General features: G+C 28.8%; 2 protein-coding genes across 4 annotated transcripts in view; one reads left to right on the plus strand and one right to left on the minus strand.

Annotated features, from left to right (window-relative positions):
• Window positions 1-11,865: 11,865 nt before the first annotated feature.
• LOC111627121 (myb-like protein O) overlaps window positions 11,866-19,346 on the minus strand; it is a 16,076-nt gene continuing 8,595 nt past the window's right edge. Inside the window, exons 1-4 of one of the 2 annotated variants that reach the window (XM_023370683.1) lie at window positions 15,518-15,731; window positions 15,379-15,444; window positions 12,367-12,465; window positions 11,867-12,254 (exon numbers count right to left, since the gene is read on the minus strand). In XM_023370683.1, coding sequence (XP_023226451.1) covers window positions 12,010-12,254; window positions 12,367-12,465; window positions 15,379-15,444; window positions 15,518-15,692 — 585 coding nt within the window. In that variant the 5' untranslated portion in view covers window positions 15,693-15,731 and the 3' untranslated portion in view covers window positions 11,867-12,009. Of the gene's footprint in view, window positions 12,255-12,366; window positions 12,466-15,378; window positions 15,445-15,517; window positions 15,732-19,346 lie in introns of those variants that run through there. The other variant, XM_023370684.1, reaches the window with a different exon arrangement.
• Window positions 18,532-19,346, plus strand: part of LOC111627123 — a 2,656-nt gene continuing 1,841 nt past the window's right edge. Inside the window, exons 1-2 of one of the 2 annotated variants that reach the window (XM_023370686.1) lie at window positions 18,532-18,818; window positions 18,873-18,950. In XM_023370686.1, coding sequence (XP_023226454.1) covers window positions 18,617-18,818; window positions 18,873-18,950 — 280 coding nt within the window. In that variant the 5' untranslated portion in view covers window positions 18,532-18,616. The remainder of the gene's footprint in view (window positions 18,819-18,872; window positions 18,951-19,346) is intronic. The other variant, XM_023370687.1, reaches the window with a different exon arrangement.

A 19,346-nucleotide genomic window follows, 5' to 3' on the forward strand; every position in this document is an offset into this window, starting at 1 on the left:
ATCAGGGATGGCCAACACGTAGACCGCGGTCGACCGGTCGACCGCAAAGGTTTTGAAAATAGCCCGCGAATCTAAAGTTGAACAATTTGCTTTCACTTAAATTAATGTTTAAAAATCTTAATTCGATAATTTATTCGTACAATAATAGACTGTCTGTGCAACGTACCCATACTGTTTGTATTTATCCCGATGAACAATGCAAATTAATGTTAAAGCATGCGCATATAAAAATCCTAAAATACTTTGCCCATATTCATAGTCTCCCGCAGACTATATTTTACCAAAAAAGTAGCCCCTAAGGGATAAAAGTTTGGCCACACCTGTTTTATATGTACTGTACAAACATTACATGTTTTAAAAACAATTCTCAGTGTTACGCGCGACGTTTTACTCTCGCGAAGTTTGGCGCGGGGGTGATATAGCACTCCCTGTTTCAAAATTCAATTTTTCAAAACTCATAGTTTTTTTCGCGATTTTTTCATTTTGGATGTTTGTGGGCATGTGTTTTTGATGTATCAGTGAAGAAAACTACTTTAAATATATCGTTTTTATTTATTCGTAACGAAAATCAAAGGATGACCTGTAACTTAAGCTTTTATATTTTATTTTTTGTACAAATATAAATATCCATTTAAATCTTTGATATATTTTATTAATCATGTCCGTGAAATAATTAGTCATACATTTTATAAAAGTTCTTTGCACGTATGTTTTGAAATATGTTTGTTATTGGGTTTTTTATGCTTGAACTGCAAACAATAACGATCTTCTCTCTTTATTTCTTAGCAAAGAAAATCTTACTTTGACAAGAAGACAATTATATCAAACGTAATTTTTTTAACGAACAACTGGTTAGATCTTAACTTCTTTGTTTGATCTTACAACTGTTTGTATTTTAGAAATTTTTAGTTTTCCATCCTTTACCAATGACATAATACTGCTTTTTAAGTTTCTTCTTATAATTTAATATTCTGTATTTGTCTGCTTATGTATATACACACATACAAACACAATATTCTTTTTCATTTTTTCTACAATGAATATTTTTACAAACATATAAACAATATTATTTAATCTACTAATTTACATTTATTTTCTTTGAATTACAGTATGTTAATCAATAATTATATTATTAATTTACACCTAAATTAATTATTAATTATTATTTACTAAAAAAGTCTAATTACCTATTGTATTTGAACCTTCTGTTTTATGTTGCGTTTACTATTTCTGTAAAGCTACTTTAATTTACTTCTCTCACAGAATAAAAATTCACATTAATTTTATATATTTGTATCTTTAAATTTTTTTACAAGTTTCTAAAATAAATTGATGTAGGATTGCTATTTAATCTGGTTTTAGAAGAAGCAATTTAACGAAAATAATAAATTATTAACGAAAGTTCGTTAAAAAATTAAAAAATATATTTTTCAAATACAAAATAAACTTCTATTTTGACTACATATTTCGATTTTCTCCACATTATTGATATAAATTACAGTAATTTTTCTTAAGACGCCTTTAACAAGAAATCCTAAATCTCTTATAGTTGTTTTTTGGGAGTGTATAATTTTAATTAGAAAATTCTTTTTAGCTTTAATATATGTTTCTTATATAATATGCTTGGAAAAAGCTATTTATCAGTTTCTTGTTTTAATTACATAAGTTTATTAAATTAAACTACAGCAAAAAATTTAACTATGATCTTTCAAAACATCTCCAAACTGATTTAATTACATCAAGAACAGATTAATATTATTTTACATTAATTTGTTTTTGATATTAGCAAACCAACTTGGAGATGTTTTGATAGATCTTGTTTAAATTTTTCGCTGTAGATTTTATGTAATAAACTTATTCGATTTAAACCCGATTATTACTTATTAATTAAGAATGTAGCTAAAACAATTTCTTAATATTTAATCTAACCATTGCACAAACTGCATTAAACAGTATTATATCAAACATAACAGATAATAAGAAAAATTTTAGTACGTTTACTCAATTTTATTAATTCTACAATAATTCGATTAATTGAAGGAGATTAGAATCTATTTACTGGAACCGCATGCAGACACAACATTGTTAAATGTAAAAAGTGTTAAGTTACGTATTCATTCACGTATTTAATCATTAAAAGGAAATTAAATACTCTTTTGTATTCTATTTTTAATTATCCATGATTAAATTCGTAATTCCTTTCTCGATCAAACAGTTAGAATTTATAACCTTGAAGATCATTTTGTTGTAGTTCCTTAATTTAAAATGTCTTTAAATTAAACTGCCTTTCACTTAGTTAATTAAATTGTTATATCGTTATTACAATATTTGAAAATGTCTTATAAAAGTTATTATTGTTAAACTTTGTAAAAATTAACATTGTCTTATTTACAGGACATAAATTCAAAATTATTTAAGTTAACTATTTAATGGTTCATTATCTTAAACGTGTAAATGCTGTTCGACTTAATGTGTAAAGGAGTTAGTGTATCTAAAACTTCTGAAAAACAAGAAATTTTATTATTATGGAAAATATAATTTTTATCATTTTTAAAATTGAATAAATAAAAAAAAACAGTAAATGTATTCAAATTTCTATTTCAATGAAAGCAATTTTCGAATGAAACTACTTTTAAATTAAACTGTCAAAAATTTTAATATGAAAAATGGACTTCCTTTCGTTGGTAAACTAAGTAAGGACATCATTTCTTCTCTCTGTAGTAAAAATAAGTAAAGTAAACGTTTCCTAGCCTGGTATTTGTTCATGACTAGACATTAATGTCCTCCAGAACTGCCCTGGATTTGTTTATTTTCGCTATTTGTCGTGTCTGAAATCGCATTTAGCTTAATTAAAAATAAAAAGAAAAAAAAGGAAAACGCAGGAGGAGGAGAATTGTTGTTGTGATTATTGATGTTTTAACAAAAATTAAGATTTTTATGTAATTAGTTATCTTATGTAGTGAATAAAAACTTCATTATTGGTATTGGCAAAACAAAATTTTTCTTACTTTTAAGATTCAGAAACTTATTCAGACATTCATATTGGTTTTCATTATCAAATAAATCTCTTTTCTCTCTGAAGTATACTGTATACAAGGTATGTAGTAAAAGTCTTCGGTTCTATTACTTTCAGATATCTGAATTAACACCTAAAGCCAAATATGCAGAACCATACATAAACAGTATTTTGCCAGCCGGCAATTCTTCAAACACATGTGCCATTTTGTAGACCTAATTTCGGTCCTAGCTTCATTGATAAACATTATGACATAACCAATAATGTAATTTAACTATAAAATACTGTATGATGAAGGAAAAAGAATGTAAAATTTTAGGATGTAAATTCGTATAAAGAAATGTAACAAACAGTACAAGTAAAACATCCAATATTAAAAAATATTAATCACATTTTAACATAGGGTTTAACATATTTCTTTTTATTTCTAATTCTTTATTAACATTAGGTCCAAACTAAAAACTGATCTATAAAATATCAATTGGTCAATAAATTTAGATATTTCAGTTATGATTCTTTTGAATGAAAATAAAATAAAAATATATTATCAAATAAGTTGGAATGAGGAGATGGCTTTCAGTTTTCTTGTTTAACTTTAGCTATCTAAATTGTTCATTCAGTATTTCTTTTCCAAAGTGGAAAAAAAACAAACATTTTAACGTCTGTACCAGGAGTATTTAAGCATTCTACTGTACTACAACACGCCATATATTCAAAATAATTCTGCTAAAAGTCAAAACTCAAATTTCAATTTACGACAAACTTCAGGCAGGTGTTTCAGAAATATAGGCACTTATGTGACTCGGCAAGGTTTAAATTAATCATAGTACAAGATACACTAAACATAGAATGGTCAAACTCTCTTTATCTATGGCTCTGCAAATGTGCGACAGCTCCTGTGCATTTTCACGTCTGCAGAACGTGATGGAAAAATTGAGTGACTTGAGGACTTTTTTCGCGAGTGAGTTATTGATATTCTTCGTAAAGGCAAAACTATCAATTCCTCGTGTTTGTTTCAATTCAGATTTTACTGTTTCTTTACCTAATTCAGACTTTAAGCTGAAACTTAACCAACTTATGTAATACATACTGTACTTACTTAGTGATAATTAATTACCAATTATCAAAATTTTAATAATTTTTATTAAATATAAAAGTTTCGATTTTTACCTTTCTCAACTTCCTTGAAATTAAAAGAGAGCAATTTTTCTTTGATACAATTTTATAAATCTGTAAATTGAAATTTTAATCGTTTAAACAATTAAATGAAGTAATGATTAGTCATTTACTCATTTTCGCTTCTTTGTCCCTTTCCAAAAAAGCGTAGAAAATATCGAGAATAGAAAATTGAATTTTACTTTGTTAATATTTATCAGATTCAGTCTTTTTTCAGAACACATCATCACCTGCATCATGATAAATACTTTAATAGAGCATGCAATTATCGTGCACGAATGGTCTCTGAATTGTCTCCTGTAATGTAATTTAAAAATACATTCATAACCTCACCAATATATCGTTTTGAAAAATATTATCAATAAAAATTATAAAACTTGAAAAAGTTTCATCTATACTAATGCGTGAATATCATTTATTCGATACTCATATCATTATAGCTGTGAAAAGGTAATTTAAAAATCTTCATATGTCTTTATATGAATTATGTTGTGCAAGATTTAAATTGGTTTAATGTTCTTTCAAATTAAATTCAAGGTTGAATAATATTAGAAATAACTTGGTCGATTTAATATAATACTATTTATTAAATTCAACAATATTATTCTTGATATTTATAAAAACTTATTATTAAATGTCCTTGAAATTTTCATAAATATGAAAATTTGCATGTGGGATTCGAATGAGAGCCAGAATATCATAATATATCAAGAAATGGCGAGCAATAATTGGATCAGACTCGCGAGTCTATGCATAATCATAACAGACGATTCGTTTCGAGAACTGACTGACAACTGAGCTAAACTCGTATGTCTGCTGCCCTGAGAAATCCAGATCCGACTTCAAAATTTGAAAAAAAAAATTTCACAAATTTTGTATGAGTGATCTGTCCTGCATAAGTCTAACTTCGACCACAAACCTGCTGTAAGGATAGGATAGAATTAATAGAATAAAGCGATACTTTGCGATCTATCAAATGAGAAATCCTTCCGCGATGACATTTTGTGGGAAACTAGCCCTTATTTAGGTGTAAGACGTGTAGAAAATCCGAAAAACTTCACTTTGCAAGTCTGTTGCATTGGTGAGGCACAAACCCGAGACGAACTATCAGTGTTCAATAGATTTATTCATTCGGTCATTGATATTCCACTAAATATTAACGTAGTTTCCGTCTTTCGACTTTATTTCGATTAAAATTGAAAATAATCTCAATTTGGAGTGCTTGTTTCTTTATGTTTTCCGAGAAGACAAAACCACTGAACACTGATAGTTGTCGCGGATTGCAACTCACCAATGGGCTGGCCACGTGGAGTTTTTCTTGTTTTCTTCGTGTCTAACACCTAAATAGGAGCCAGTTTCCCATAGAAATTCCTCCGAGGAGGTACTGTACCTTGAGAGATCGCCCATGTATTGTGTTACCTTATTATATCAATCTTACAATCCTGTATATTTCTTTGTATTTCCTGCAATTCGGAATTTCCTTATACGTCCATTTTTTTTATTACCGTCTTTCGGTTTTCTTGCAATTCTATAAATTTCCTTTTTGATGTAATTTCAAATTTTTACTCTCTTTCCATTTTTTTTGGCAATAACTATTTGGTTTGCTATGTCTGCTTTATAATAGCTAGATTATTTTTTAAGTAACGTTTTATTAAATTATATTTTTTACGATAGTTTATCACTTTCTTATCTAGAATTATTTGCTCACCTGTTTTGACACTGTTTGTCATCTTAGCAAGGTTTTTTTATACTATATTTCAGATTTTTTTCTCTTTTTTCTTGATATCTGAAGTACCGTATGTATCATTTATCTTTCCGACACTATTTCTATTGCTTTAGTAGCTGTTGGAGCGTATTGGTCGCAAAATAAAAATAAATAAATAAAAAAGTAGGCCTAATTAAAATGTGACAGTCCAAAAACATAAATACAGTAATTTAAATATTCCAATAGTAGTTTTCAGGCTAAATTGTACAATACTTGTAGACAGTGGCATGAGTGTCAGCCGCCCGGGGCGGAGGAAAATTTCGCCACCTCCTTATTTAGGTATCTCAATTTAAAAGACTAAAATTCAGTTTCGTCACAGAATAAGTAATGAAAAATTCCGTGCTTATTTCAATCGGTCCGAAACGTAACTGCGACAAAAATATGAAATGAAATGGTTCAAATTTTTACAAGATATTATTATTTATTGTTAAATTTTGCCGCCCCCTAAAAGTGCCGCCTGGGGCGGGCCGCCCCTGCCGCCCCCACTACGCTACGCCACTGCTTGTAGAGAAAAAGTAGTCTATATTATGTACGAGAAATCAAAAGACCATTAAAAGTAAGATTAAAAGAACATGAAGTGGCCATAAGATTAAAATATTAATTGTCTTCGTGGGCAGTACATTGTGAAGAAAATAAATGTATTATTGATAAAAATACAGTAGTATAAAAATTTTGTATAAAGAAACGGATTTATATTTGAGAAAATTCAAAGAACATTTCGTGATAATCCATTGCAAAAATAACATTCATTTAAATAAATGAATTGAGATCAATGATATATCATAGGACGTCATAGTTGACTATACAAGGTAAAACGTCTTGTTGACAGGGGTCAGAATAGCGAATTAATGTATTATAAGGTTTGTTCTTATCGTTTTCTTGTAAAAATTTTATAATGTTAAGAAATATATATATATTTCTTTTACCTTAAGGTAATTAAATTTTTAAAACTTAGTCACGTAGTTTTAAAACTTAGTATCTTAGTCACTGATCAACACGGACTACGGGAAAAGACGTGTCAATTTACTAATCAAAGAGTAAAAAAAAGTTTACATAAGTGATATATCTGTTTCCATTTTTAATAATTTTATGTATATCTTTAATTAAATTTTAATTTTGAAAAATATATGACAAGTTACCAATTCGAAAATAGTCCAATCTGAATTATTTTCAATTAGAATCTATTTTTAATAGTTACTATACTATCTTAATACCCCACCTGGCTTTCACATTGAGGTTACGCTTCTTCGAAGAAACAGCTATTATTTTTGATTTATTGTTCCTCTTACCTTTTAACATTAGTGTTAAAACACTTACGGCCGATTGCAGAGACAGAGTTTACATTAAACGACGTTTACACATTGGCTCTTACTTACTTCGCTATTACTCCCCTGTTTTAGGAGTCGTTCGGCCAAACGGATTATTTCTTCGTGACGTCAGAAATGGTCGTCAGCTATATTCCGAAAGCTTAAGGCCGTCAAAATCATTGTTCGGCAATTAATGACAATCCTTTTCTATTTCGTTATTTAATTTCGTTGCCAATACGATTTAAAATATGAACAAATCCATATTTAGAAAATTTATACCGAATTCGAAATTCGTCTTCGGAATAGATTTTTAAGGAATTATTTCGACATCTTATTACTGTCGAAATGAATAATTTTAAATATTTTATTATTAATATTACATTTTTATATCTATAAACAGATTTCTGTAATTATTAAAATTGTCTCGTTTGTTTAACAGTACAACGACCCCGAAATGCATTAACGTTTTATAACCGACACGATACTCAAATTGTAAATAAATGCATCTGATTTAATTGTAGTTTTAAGTCTTCACCCATTTGAATATCGAAATTGGAACATTTAAAACAAATTTAAAGTATTTCATTTTGTTGTTTTTGTTCCGAGCAGTTAATTAATTAATGAGTAATTTTGTCGATTCGTACCGTTTACAACATTTATCAAAGAAACGATGTCTGTTTTTATCTAAACTTTTCCACAAACAAAGCTACCACTCGAATTGAAAAGCCCTCTAAACCTGCTGTCGAGTGAGTCTAGAAAATAGGTCAAATAACTTGTTTCTAATCGCTGTCTACAAGACAGCGATTAGAAACAAGTTATTTGACCTATTTTCTAGACTCACTCGACAGCAGGTTTAGAGGGCTTTTCAATTCGAGTGGTAGCTTTGTTTGTGGAAAAGTTTAGATAAAAACAGACATCGTTTCTTTGATAAATGTTGTAAACGGTACGAATCGACAAAATTACTCATTAATTAATTAACTGCTCGGAACAAAAACAACAAAATGAAATACTTTAAATTTGTTTTAAATGTTCCAATTTCGATATTCAAATGGGTGAAGACTTAAAACTACAATTAAATCAGATGCATTTATTTACAATTTGAGTATCGTGTCGGTTATAAAACGTTAATGCATTTCGGGGTCGTTGTACTGTTAAACAAACGAGACAATTTTAATAATTACAGAAATCTGTTTATAGATATAAAAATGTAATATTAATAATAAAATATTTAAAATTATTCATTTCGACAGTAATAAGATGTCGAAATAATTCCTTAAAAATCTATTCCGAAGACGAATTTCGAATTCGGTATAAATTTTCTAAATATGGATTTGTTCATATTTTAAATCGTATTGGCAACGAAATTAAATAACGAAATAGAAAAGGATTGTCATTAATTGCCGAACAATGATTTTGACGGCCTTAAGCTTTCGGAATATAGCTGACGACCATTTCTGACGTCACGAAGAAATAATCCGATTGGCCGAACGACTCCTAAAACAGGGGAGTAATAGCGAAGTAAGTAAGAGCCAATGTTTTGCCGAAGTTCGTTTAGAGAACGGTCAGAAATAGACGATCGTCGTCTTTGTAACGCATTTTAAATCGCGGTTCGGCCAGTCAACGTATATAGATTGTTGTGTTGATAAACGTCCTTTAACGTAAACTCTGTCTCTGCAATCGGCTGTTATAGTATGATGTTGTAAGATGAATTTAGGAGGTCTGTCGGAAATACATCTGTGAAAGAAATATCACGTTATCTTATCTGTGTTAAAATTATCTTATTCTGTAAACACTAACGCGATAAAATTGAAAAGAAACTTATGTTCACAATCCTTAATTCATCTGAAAGCTGTATAAACAGTACAAAAACTTATAAAATATTTACTATGCCTTAGTAAGCTATCTTCAAGTTCCTGTCAAAATTCTTTCAGGAAGCCAGTAAACAACACTAAACATTAGTTTTACAAAATATAAATATAGGACTGTCTTCGGTTCCAATATATCATGGGAGATTAAGGATTAAGTGTCAGTTGTTACTGGCAACTGGCAGCACTTACTTGATCTAAAACAGGGACGTATAGGTTTAGGAGGATTATGTTGGATTTAGTGATTCCCTCTATAGTAGATTTTATTGGTTGCCATTATTGTCTTTTAAGAGAATTATTTGGAGCATTTCCTTGTCAAGTAGCTAAGTCAGCAAGCTATTGACATAGTTCGTTTCATATAAAACGATCTATGTCATTGGTTTGCTTACTTAGTTGCTTGACAAGGAAATGCACCCATTCTTTGCTATTTCTGAAACTTTAAAAATACCACTCGTCCCTTAGTTGGTGGATTTTGATAGACGAGAAACGTTTCTCTAAGACAGCTTTTCTTTAAACCGATGGCTTTGCTTTAGAATCTGTACTAATGAAGTTCAAGAGGTCAGAAGTCAAGAGAAATTGCGTTTTTGTCATTTTCAAGAAAGCTGTATAATTCGATTTAAACTGCATATCGTGAATACCTCTTATGAGATTTCCGTTTTTCTCCAAGTATGATAAAATTATGAAAATGTAATTATTATTCCAATAATTGACTAATATTAATAAATATAATAATTGAACCTGCTTTTACGACTTTGCTAATTTTAGAAAAGCTGTCGTCACACCATTCTTATGCTCAATGTCATAAATTGAGGCTATATATTTGTAAATATAAGGCTGAAATAAATTACAAATATGCCACTGAATTTAGTATTATATAAAAATTAATCATAACAGAAAAGTTTTACTAATAGCAAGCACATGTCATAAAACTTATAGTTATAAAGTAACGTTTATTATATATATATATATATATATATATATATATACAGTGGAACCTCTCTTAACGAGCATAATTCGTTCCAGAATCTTACTCGTAATGTGAACACTTGTTAAGTGAAACAATTTTTCCCATATAAATTTATGTAAAATATGATAACGCGTTCTATGCCGAAAAAACACTCAAATATTTTATGCGTAATGTTTATTCAAAGAAAATTATACAATATACATTGTTAAGGAGCGTGAATCATCATATTTTCTTCTGTCACGAAACCTGGAATGCAAATTCGATTTGCAGAAAACAAAAAAAATCGCAGATAATTCACAAAGCCCAAGAATTTGGCATATCGTTTGGCATGTTTATTATATAACGGGCTATGATTATTGATGTTTATATGTAATATGTTTGAACACAACTTTGGAAAATGTGTGATCACAAGCAACACTGAGATGCTAGAGAAACAAGTGGAATGATGGAGCATGCACACAATCCGAGACATTTCTTCTCATCATTGTTATGCGAAACGTCGCTCGTTAAGCGAGCCATTTTTACAAATTTGTTTTGCAACTCAAATAAACAGCATTAGTTTGACGGAACTTCCTAATCCAGAAGAACACTCTGTATTGTTTGAAGTCTGACGCCTGCCTGCATCACACTGGATCAGAAAAGACAATCTTAGTCAATATGTTTTGTCTAACGCATTTGACAGTTTAGCATCACAACAGATTTGTCAATGTATCTGAAAAAAAGCCAGTATAGGTATCACTTGATTAACACGGTTAATTAATCCCTCCATGATACCGCGTATATTGAAATCGCGTTAATCAAAATACGGTATCTACGTTAAGTAAAGACAGCTAGTAAAGCAATTGATTTCGCGCCTTAATCAAATTCCGCGTTAAGCAACGGATACCTGTACTCAGTTGTTACTAAGTTGGAAATTGTTTAATGGAGGTAAATGGTAAAACCTGATAAAAATTTCGAAAATTGAAGGACGAAATATGAACAAACTTACTTTGTTAGAAATTCTGTATTCCTTATTTTATTGTTAATACTTTTGTGGTGCTTGCAGTACAATGAAATTACGTATATATACTTCTGGTCATCACTTTCAAAGCCTACAAAATCATTTTTGAGCTGGAGCTTTCAGACGATAATTATAAATAAATGGTTCATTTTTCACTATCAAGTTCCATTTTGCTTGGATCACTACTTGTGCGCTTGCTCCGGCTGGAGTATGACGGCCAGAGCATGCACATACAATGATATATGTATCAACAGTCTGTTTGATACATATATCAGACACGACATAATGCAAGCTACCATCTTCTTTTTGACTAATCATGACTAATCGTGACTAAAACTGTCTCAAACAAAATGACTGATCCAGTGTGCGACATCCCTTTCGATACAATAAAAAACACCTTCGATATACTGTGTTTCAAATGGTTTTGCCTTGTCTGATCCAGTGTGATGCCAGCATAAGAATACGATTTGTGGACTGTTGGCTCCTTCATTAGCTACTAAGCAATGATTACTTAAGTAATAATGTATTAAACTTAAATTATGACAAAGTGTCAAAGGAATGAAATTAGCGGGTGTCTGGGTTTTGTGGTAGCCTACATCTTCACCGGGGTCCTAGAGGTTAATGTCTTAAACTTTCTTTTATGAATTACACTATAAGAGTAGTAGTATTCACTTTCAAATGTGCTTCGGACAATCAGGGTTCTACTGTCATATTAAATATATTAATGTTGTTTGATAACGTACATTTTTATGTAGTTTCTGTAGAAGAAATCTTTTAACTTATTAAATATGGGGAGATATTTATTGAAAATATTTTATTACATATTAATTATGTAAATTATGTAAAGCAGTTATAATCAAGATGTGAAAAGACAATGTACTATTTTATATAATAATATTTAATATATATTTCATTATTTATCAAAATATTCTGAAAATTTTTCTGATATTGCTAGCAGAGCATTAATTTGCTGAATTGTAGCTTTTAACAACATTTTAATCACTGAAGCTTTATGCCGAAGCCGTTCATCGATTTCAGGTTTGGTGTTATCATCATTACCACTACTGTTATCATCATTACCGCTACTGTCATCATCCTCTTCATTGTAATCTTCGTCCTTATCATCATTATGATCAATTCCAGTGTTGTTGAAGAGAACTACGAAACATGAACAGTTTATATTAAACTTTTAAATAAAATATTAAATCACTTTAAAAGATTATTTCGGTTATTTTAAGTATACTTAGGGATAACAAAAAAAAGTTCTTACTAGTATTCGGTGGTAATATATATCTGATATCCGTATTTATATTAGGTAGGGTATATCTGTCAGTTCTCGTATTGAATATCTCTCTCTTATATCTAGAATCTATAAATGAGTAAATTGAAAAAATAAATAATGTGTAAAATAATTTTAGTGAAATAAATACATAAAAACGGTTATTGCAGGGTGGCTCAAAAGTCAGTTAACCGACATATATTTGTGATTTGCAATAACTTTATGTTTTTATCGCGAATTCAGTAGTTTCAACCGGTTTCAATAGTTCTTAAAATGCAGGTTTCCTTTACATCCGGTATACGTTGAACATTCTATCGTTAACTCAAAAGAAATTTACTAATATTAATATGAAAATATCTAGAAAAACAAGGAATGACAAAGTTCTTTTCCTTTTTTTGATATATCAAAACTAAAGAGAAAAATATGTTTGCTTACATAAATCAAAGTATACACATTTCCTTTATTTCTTAATTTAGTACCAATGAACCATGGCTAAAGATTCCTAATTTGCTCCTGACTGACGGACTGGCCACGTCATTTTTTATGGGTAATACATAAGTTGGGACCAATTTCTCGTAAAATGTTCTCCCGAAAAGCATTTACCCTTGGTAGATCGCCCAAGTGTTCAGTTTCCTTATTCCATCACTAATCAATCCAATTTATTAATGAAGTAATATTAAATTCACGAAAATAGGGAATTTAGAAGAAATAATTTCAAGTCATCCATCATGATGGATTAAGAAAAGCAGATGTGATTATTTCCATCTTTAATTTGTATGTCATGGGTTCCGCTCACAAAAAAAAGCTGAAGAAAGTTAAATATTAGATCTATTTAAAACATTATTCTTCATTTTATTGTGATTTTAACGTTAATATCAGTATTTTTTAAGTAGAGAATTTCAGTTTATAAAATTAAATTTTGATATGAGGATATAACTTAATTATAAAAATTAAAATTATTATGAATTGTTTCTTTATGATAGAATAGAAGAAAAAGTAATATTTTAAGTTAAAATCTTAATTTTATATGGTATATACGTAAATATAAAACTAATTTTTTAAAATGTAAAAATATCACACGTTTCAATTTAAAATGTTTTTCAAAATGTTTGTTTTGAATATTAAATTTTATTTTAACTAATTTCCAATTAAACTAGTTGCCAGCATTAATTTAATAAATTTTTAAGTCAATTTCTTGTTTTAGATTTATTTCTTTTAGAATACTGAATAATATGAAATACACAGAATTAAGAAAGAAAATTATTAAAATTTCAGAATTTCTGTTGTTTGGGATTTCAAAAATATTATTAAAATTAGTCATTTCTGGCATCAATAAATAATCTCCGAATTATTATTTTTTCGGATTTATCGTTTGCTTCTATTCCGTTTCTTTAATCTCAATATGCAACTGGTTCAAATGCCGTTATTTTCTAGGAATTACTACATTATTTTTCCTGCTGTTAGTAACTATATATCTTTAAAATTCAACATCAAGTCATATTGAAGTTATAAATTTCAACATTAAGCAAGCGTGAATCTTCACATTCCAATGATATTATTCATCTTCAAGTTTATCTTCAAGCATTTTCTAAGAATTTGAAGATTCACTTTTGCGAAACGTTGAGATTTGGAAATTCGTTTTGTTTTTTTAATTAAGTTCTAAGTTCCCTTTTGATTATCAATGGATTTTTTGAAATTATACTTTGCTACTGCACTCGTACACGACAACTCATTGTGGTTCCTTTATATAACTCGGTATATAACAGACACGGAAAAGATTAAATAATTATTTCGCTTAAACTACTACTCATTGGCATAAGTTATGTTATAGTGCATTAGCGGAAAAATTGTACTAAAACGAAAATTTTCTAACTTATCGAAGTTTTAGAATAATTCATGGTATCATAGCTTCATAGCTTATGATTATGTAAAAATTCTTTCTCAAAAAAAATCCAAATTATCAAAATATAAAAGAAATTCATTATGTTTGCTTTCTGATGAAATTAACGGGCATAAATTTGACAACTATTTTCTGCTTTTGTTTTTAAAATAAAATCAACTTAATGGACACGTTTTGCGTCTTCGAATTTACGATGTTATAAATGCACATTCCTGCTTAAAAATATCCTTGCAATCCTATAATAGAACAGCTTTCATAATTTGATTTTAGTATACAATGTGTTCGGCCTAAATTATTTATTCTCCACGGTCTGTCTCGAATATGTCGGAACCTGTCCCTCCACATCGATCGTTCTCATAATGAGCCTGGCGAATCCATAATGATTATAGAAAAATTCTTTTTTAGTACCCGTAGGGAGAAACTGGCCATAAATAATGAAAGAATTCAATAAGATATGATTATCTCTCTGTGGACAAAATTCGATAAAGAACAATTAAATGTCTCGTAGAATACGCAGATAAATCGGTTTGAATAAGTTATAAATATTATTAATATAAGAATTTGCTATTACAGTAGAGCAACTATTATCCGACCCCCGATCAACCGTCACATCGGTTAACCAACCGCGTTCTAGTAGGCAAATTCAAATGTCCGCTGGTGATGCGACGCTATAATATTTGGCTATGCCTTGGCTACTTTAATATTATTTTCGTTAAATTTTTGGCGTTTTAGCTGGCAACACTGGCTCGACCATGAAAGGGTTGCCAGTATTTAAACGAGGCTTAATTTTCTAATTATGAGTGGTTGTTTGTTTTGTAGGCAGTAAAATAATTTAAAAATAATTTTTAATGACACAATAGCGATGATTGTTATTTTTAAAATTTTTGTTAGGCTTAACATCGATGAAAATTCAACGCGAAGTAGGTTAATATCGATATACTAATATACTAATTACATGAGATATAATAATATACTATACTAATAATGTATTTTTTCATACTTTTCGGTTATCCGTTTTTTTAAATTATCCGACTAACCCCAGTCCCCAATTGAGTCGGATAATCGATGCTCTACTGTAATACTTAAATAATTCTTAGATTTACCATTCTTATCGTCGTTGAAATTTAATGAGACTGAGTTTAATTCTTCTTCAGTAGCATTTGATGAATCTAAAAATAAACGTTATAATAATTAAGACAATTAAATTGAGTAATGAACAATCATTTATTCACATTTACTTACCAGAAACGTCTTGAACATTTTCTGAAAATTGTGGAAGATATTTTGGTTCATTAAGTTTATTCATAGCAGAAAATTGCGTTTTCGATTGTTGAAGTTTGCGAGATTCAGCGCCTGTTCCATAATAAATCATCACCTGCACGATGATAACTAGTAGAGTAGCGCGTACAATCATCATAGTTGAATGAAAGTTACTGAATTGTCGCTCGTAATCTAATATAAACTCATTTATATATGGTAGAGTATTACTCATATTGATATATTTAAATATGATTATTTTAAAATTACGTTTTCACAACAATAATTGCGTATCAAATAAAAAATATTCGTGCATCTGCATGATAATATTATTCAAATAATGTATCGGTGAAATTATGGATACTGCTTTAATGTTTGATTTATTCAAAGTTCCATAGTTTCATAAACTTGAAATAATATTGAAGTGTATAAAAAGTTATTAAATTTCTCGGAATTTTCATAAATATGAAAACTTATCTATCGTGTTAAGCGCCGTAAGATGATAGCTAAACGTTGTGGCGAATTGTTGTTTTCAGTTAAACCTAAGTGGCGATCTCAGTTTAACTTATCAAAGATAATATGATTCTGTGCAACGTTTTTCATCACAATAATCTATTTCATCAGATCCAAAATAGCGATAACTGTAGTTACGTTATTGCCTATGATGTACGATAACCAATCAATTAAATACGAATACAGTACATAGTCTATATATTCAACTGAAATTCATCTAGCTTCGTAATGATTATGTATAATTTTAAAAATATGCCCTGTTAAAATATGAAAAAACATTACAAAATATCAACTTGATTTGTATAGTTTTCTGCTCTATTATATTTAAGAGGAAAATTATGGCGATTGGTGAAAAAATGACTTTCCGAAAATTTTTATATATTTGGACTGAGAGGATCTTGAAACGTCGAGAAATACAAAAAAGTTCGGCAGTTTTTACTGTATGTATTGATGTTAGTGTGTGTGTGTCAAATTTTTTCATCCTTTTTGAAGCTTAATAACTTCTGTGCTTTTTGTCAAATATTTCTGAAATTTTGCAAGAAGGTTTTGTATTAAGAGGATTGATGTTGTTAAATTTTGGTGGTCAGAGGTCGACGCAGTGGAGAGATAAAGTGGGTCGAGTGTCATATCTCGAGTAGGATAGACTGAAATTAATGACGACTTTCTTCATTATTAGAATTTACAATTTACAATTTTTTGTTATAACAAATAAAAATATAATACCGTTTTATAACAAATAAAAATATAAAACGTTTTTAATAATAAAACATCATAACAGATTTCGTCACATATGAAGTTTTAAATGTTTTCGGGAAAGTTTAGCAACTCGTTGCTAGATTTTTTTTCAACTGATAAAAAGTGCATTTTAGTAAAGTTTATCTTTTCAACTCGTACCATTTTTTTTTTCGTTTTTGTCTTATTCACTTTCAAAACGACAGAATTTTGATTTAAAGAGCATTGTTTTGTACATATCTTCCTCTTTTTTTATTTAGCTACAGGAATTCTATTAAATTTTCGGCTCTTTACGCCCCGTGGACACTAAGAAGCTCTTTCTTCTTACTTACCGTTGGTCAATCAAGCTTACAATACAGTAATGAGGGATGGGGTCCGACATATCAGAAATTGATTCCTATAAAAAAATTTCCGGAGATTTGCTCACTAGGATTCGTTTTATATATCGCTGAAAAGTAAGCTGACCCGGTAATCACCTCTATCGTTCTGCCATCAAGCTTTATGAATCTTGATGATCCATAATGCTTAATGGCAGTTCTATGACATTTCTTTCCCTTTTCTTCTAACCGAAAATCTTAATTTACATAAAAAAAACAATAATTTTGACACTACGTTTTAACATTTTTTGAAACATCGAAACGTTAATGTCACAAGTATAAAACAAGTTTATTTAAAATAATACTTTCAACATTAATTTTTAACTATTTTAAAGAGTATCATAAATTATTTAAGCAAATTTTAAGTCAATTTTTTGTGTTAGATTTAAGAATTTTCCAGAGAACTTTGAAAATATTTTTGAAAATATTCTTAATTTAAAAATAAAGAGAGTAACTTTAGTTAGAATAATGGAAATTTTGGAAATTATTTTAGTATCAAGAGATTTCAAAATCTTATTAATAGTAATATTTTTTATAATTGAAGTTTAATTTGATATTTTTGTAAGTAGTCTATACTTACAAAAATATCAAATTTTTGAGTCTATCTTAATCCTTTTTTATACAACACCAGAAGTAACAATCAACGTGGTTTTTTTGAAGAATAACTTCTTAAAACACAATAAGTAAAAAAAAGAGGTCACAGTTTTTAAAACGATCAAGTGTCAGCCTTCTGTTGCAGGTTCTGACACTTTTACATTAAAAACACAAAGAATTCTTCTCACCATACTGTCCTTATTCATTTTTTTTAAACTGCTTCAGGCCCTCTGGTTGTAGTTACGAGTTTTCCTACTTTATTTGCATTATGAAGAAATATATCTTGAGTAATTACAGAAAACATCATCACATCTTTGACCACTTAAATTTATTTTTCAATACATCTAATATGTTTTTATTTACCAAAAAAAATGCATTTCTAAATAAAGATCTGAAGTTTAATTTTAAAATTTTTAATATTAAATATTAATACACCCTCTCGTAATATATCCATTATATATGAAATTTGAGACCATTTCAATTTCTGAGGAGACATCAGCAAGTCACGTAGCGAATTTTTCTTTATAAAATCTTGATTAAATGTAATAAAGAATTTGAGTTAGTATATTAAAAAAAGAATATTTTTATAACAGAAATACAAAGTTGTCTACAGCAAGAAATTGTGTAATAGGAGTAACTATTTTTCAGAAGGAATATTAATTTTAACAGAAATACAATACAGTAATATCAAAGTGAAATAAAGCTCGAATTTCCATTAACTTTTATTATTTCGAATAAAGAACATAACTTGTTTATTAAACGTTATGAAAAGGATATATTTCTAGTAATTTTATATGTAAAGGAGTGGGTTTCCTGCACTGTTAAATACTATTTATTTTTCTACGAAACTAAACAGATTAATTGAAAAATGACTAAGTCTGTGTTTTTGCTTCTATTTGTCATTACAGTTTGTTACGCTGGAAATTCTAATGTATTCGATGAAAGTATTAACGATAAACAACAACTCGGAAATAATTCTTTTGTTAAGTTACTAAATCCTCTTGATTTAAAACCTATAAAACTTTATTCTGATGATAGTGGACAGGATAACGAAACCAGATTTAATAGCAGTAAGTAAATTCACTACAATAATTGATTTACACTGATAAATCTGTTAAATTCAGTTTCTGTTTTGCAAGTTGATGGAGAGAAAAAAGACTCGAGGATTCAGTGGAGCAGCAATGATATAAAGAAAAAACGAAGTATGTATAATGGGTTATTTTATTTAATTAATATTATTTAATTGTTTATTATTGTCGATGAATTGTTTCAATTGTATGCAACTCTTATTTAATTAACAAATATGCTTTGCACGTGTAGTCTAGTAAACATTTTATAAAAATTCTTCTTATTCATCATCAAAAATTAAACAAGTTATCTGTTACGATCTCAAAACATATTTTTCTGCTTGTTTCTTTGTTTTCCTCAAGTTTTTTGCCTATTAGAACACAATATAAACTGTTTAATTGAATACAAGAAAAGTTAAAAGCAAATGTTTCCTTTATCTCTTCTTGTATTCAATTATCTCCAATATATATAATATATATATTATTATAATATACTACATATAATATTAAATATTATATGTATATATAATA

The sequence above is a fragment of the Centruroides sculpturatus genome, unplaced genomic scaffold, assembly GCF_000671375.1.
Source record: "Centruroides sculpturatus isolate CEXI.00-Female unplaced genomic scaffold, Cexi_2.0 scaffold471, whole genome shotgun sequence".
Lineage (NCBI taxonomy): Eukaryota > Metazoa > Arthropoda > Arachnida > Scorpiones > Buthidae > Centruroides > Centruroides sculpturatus.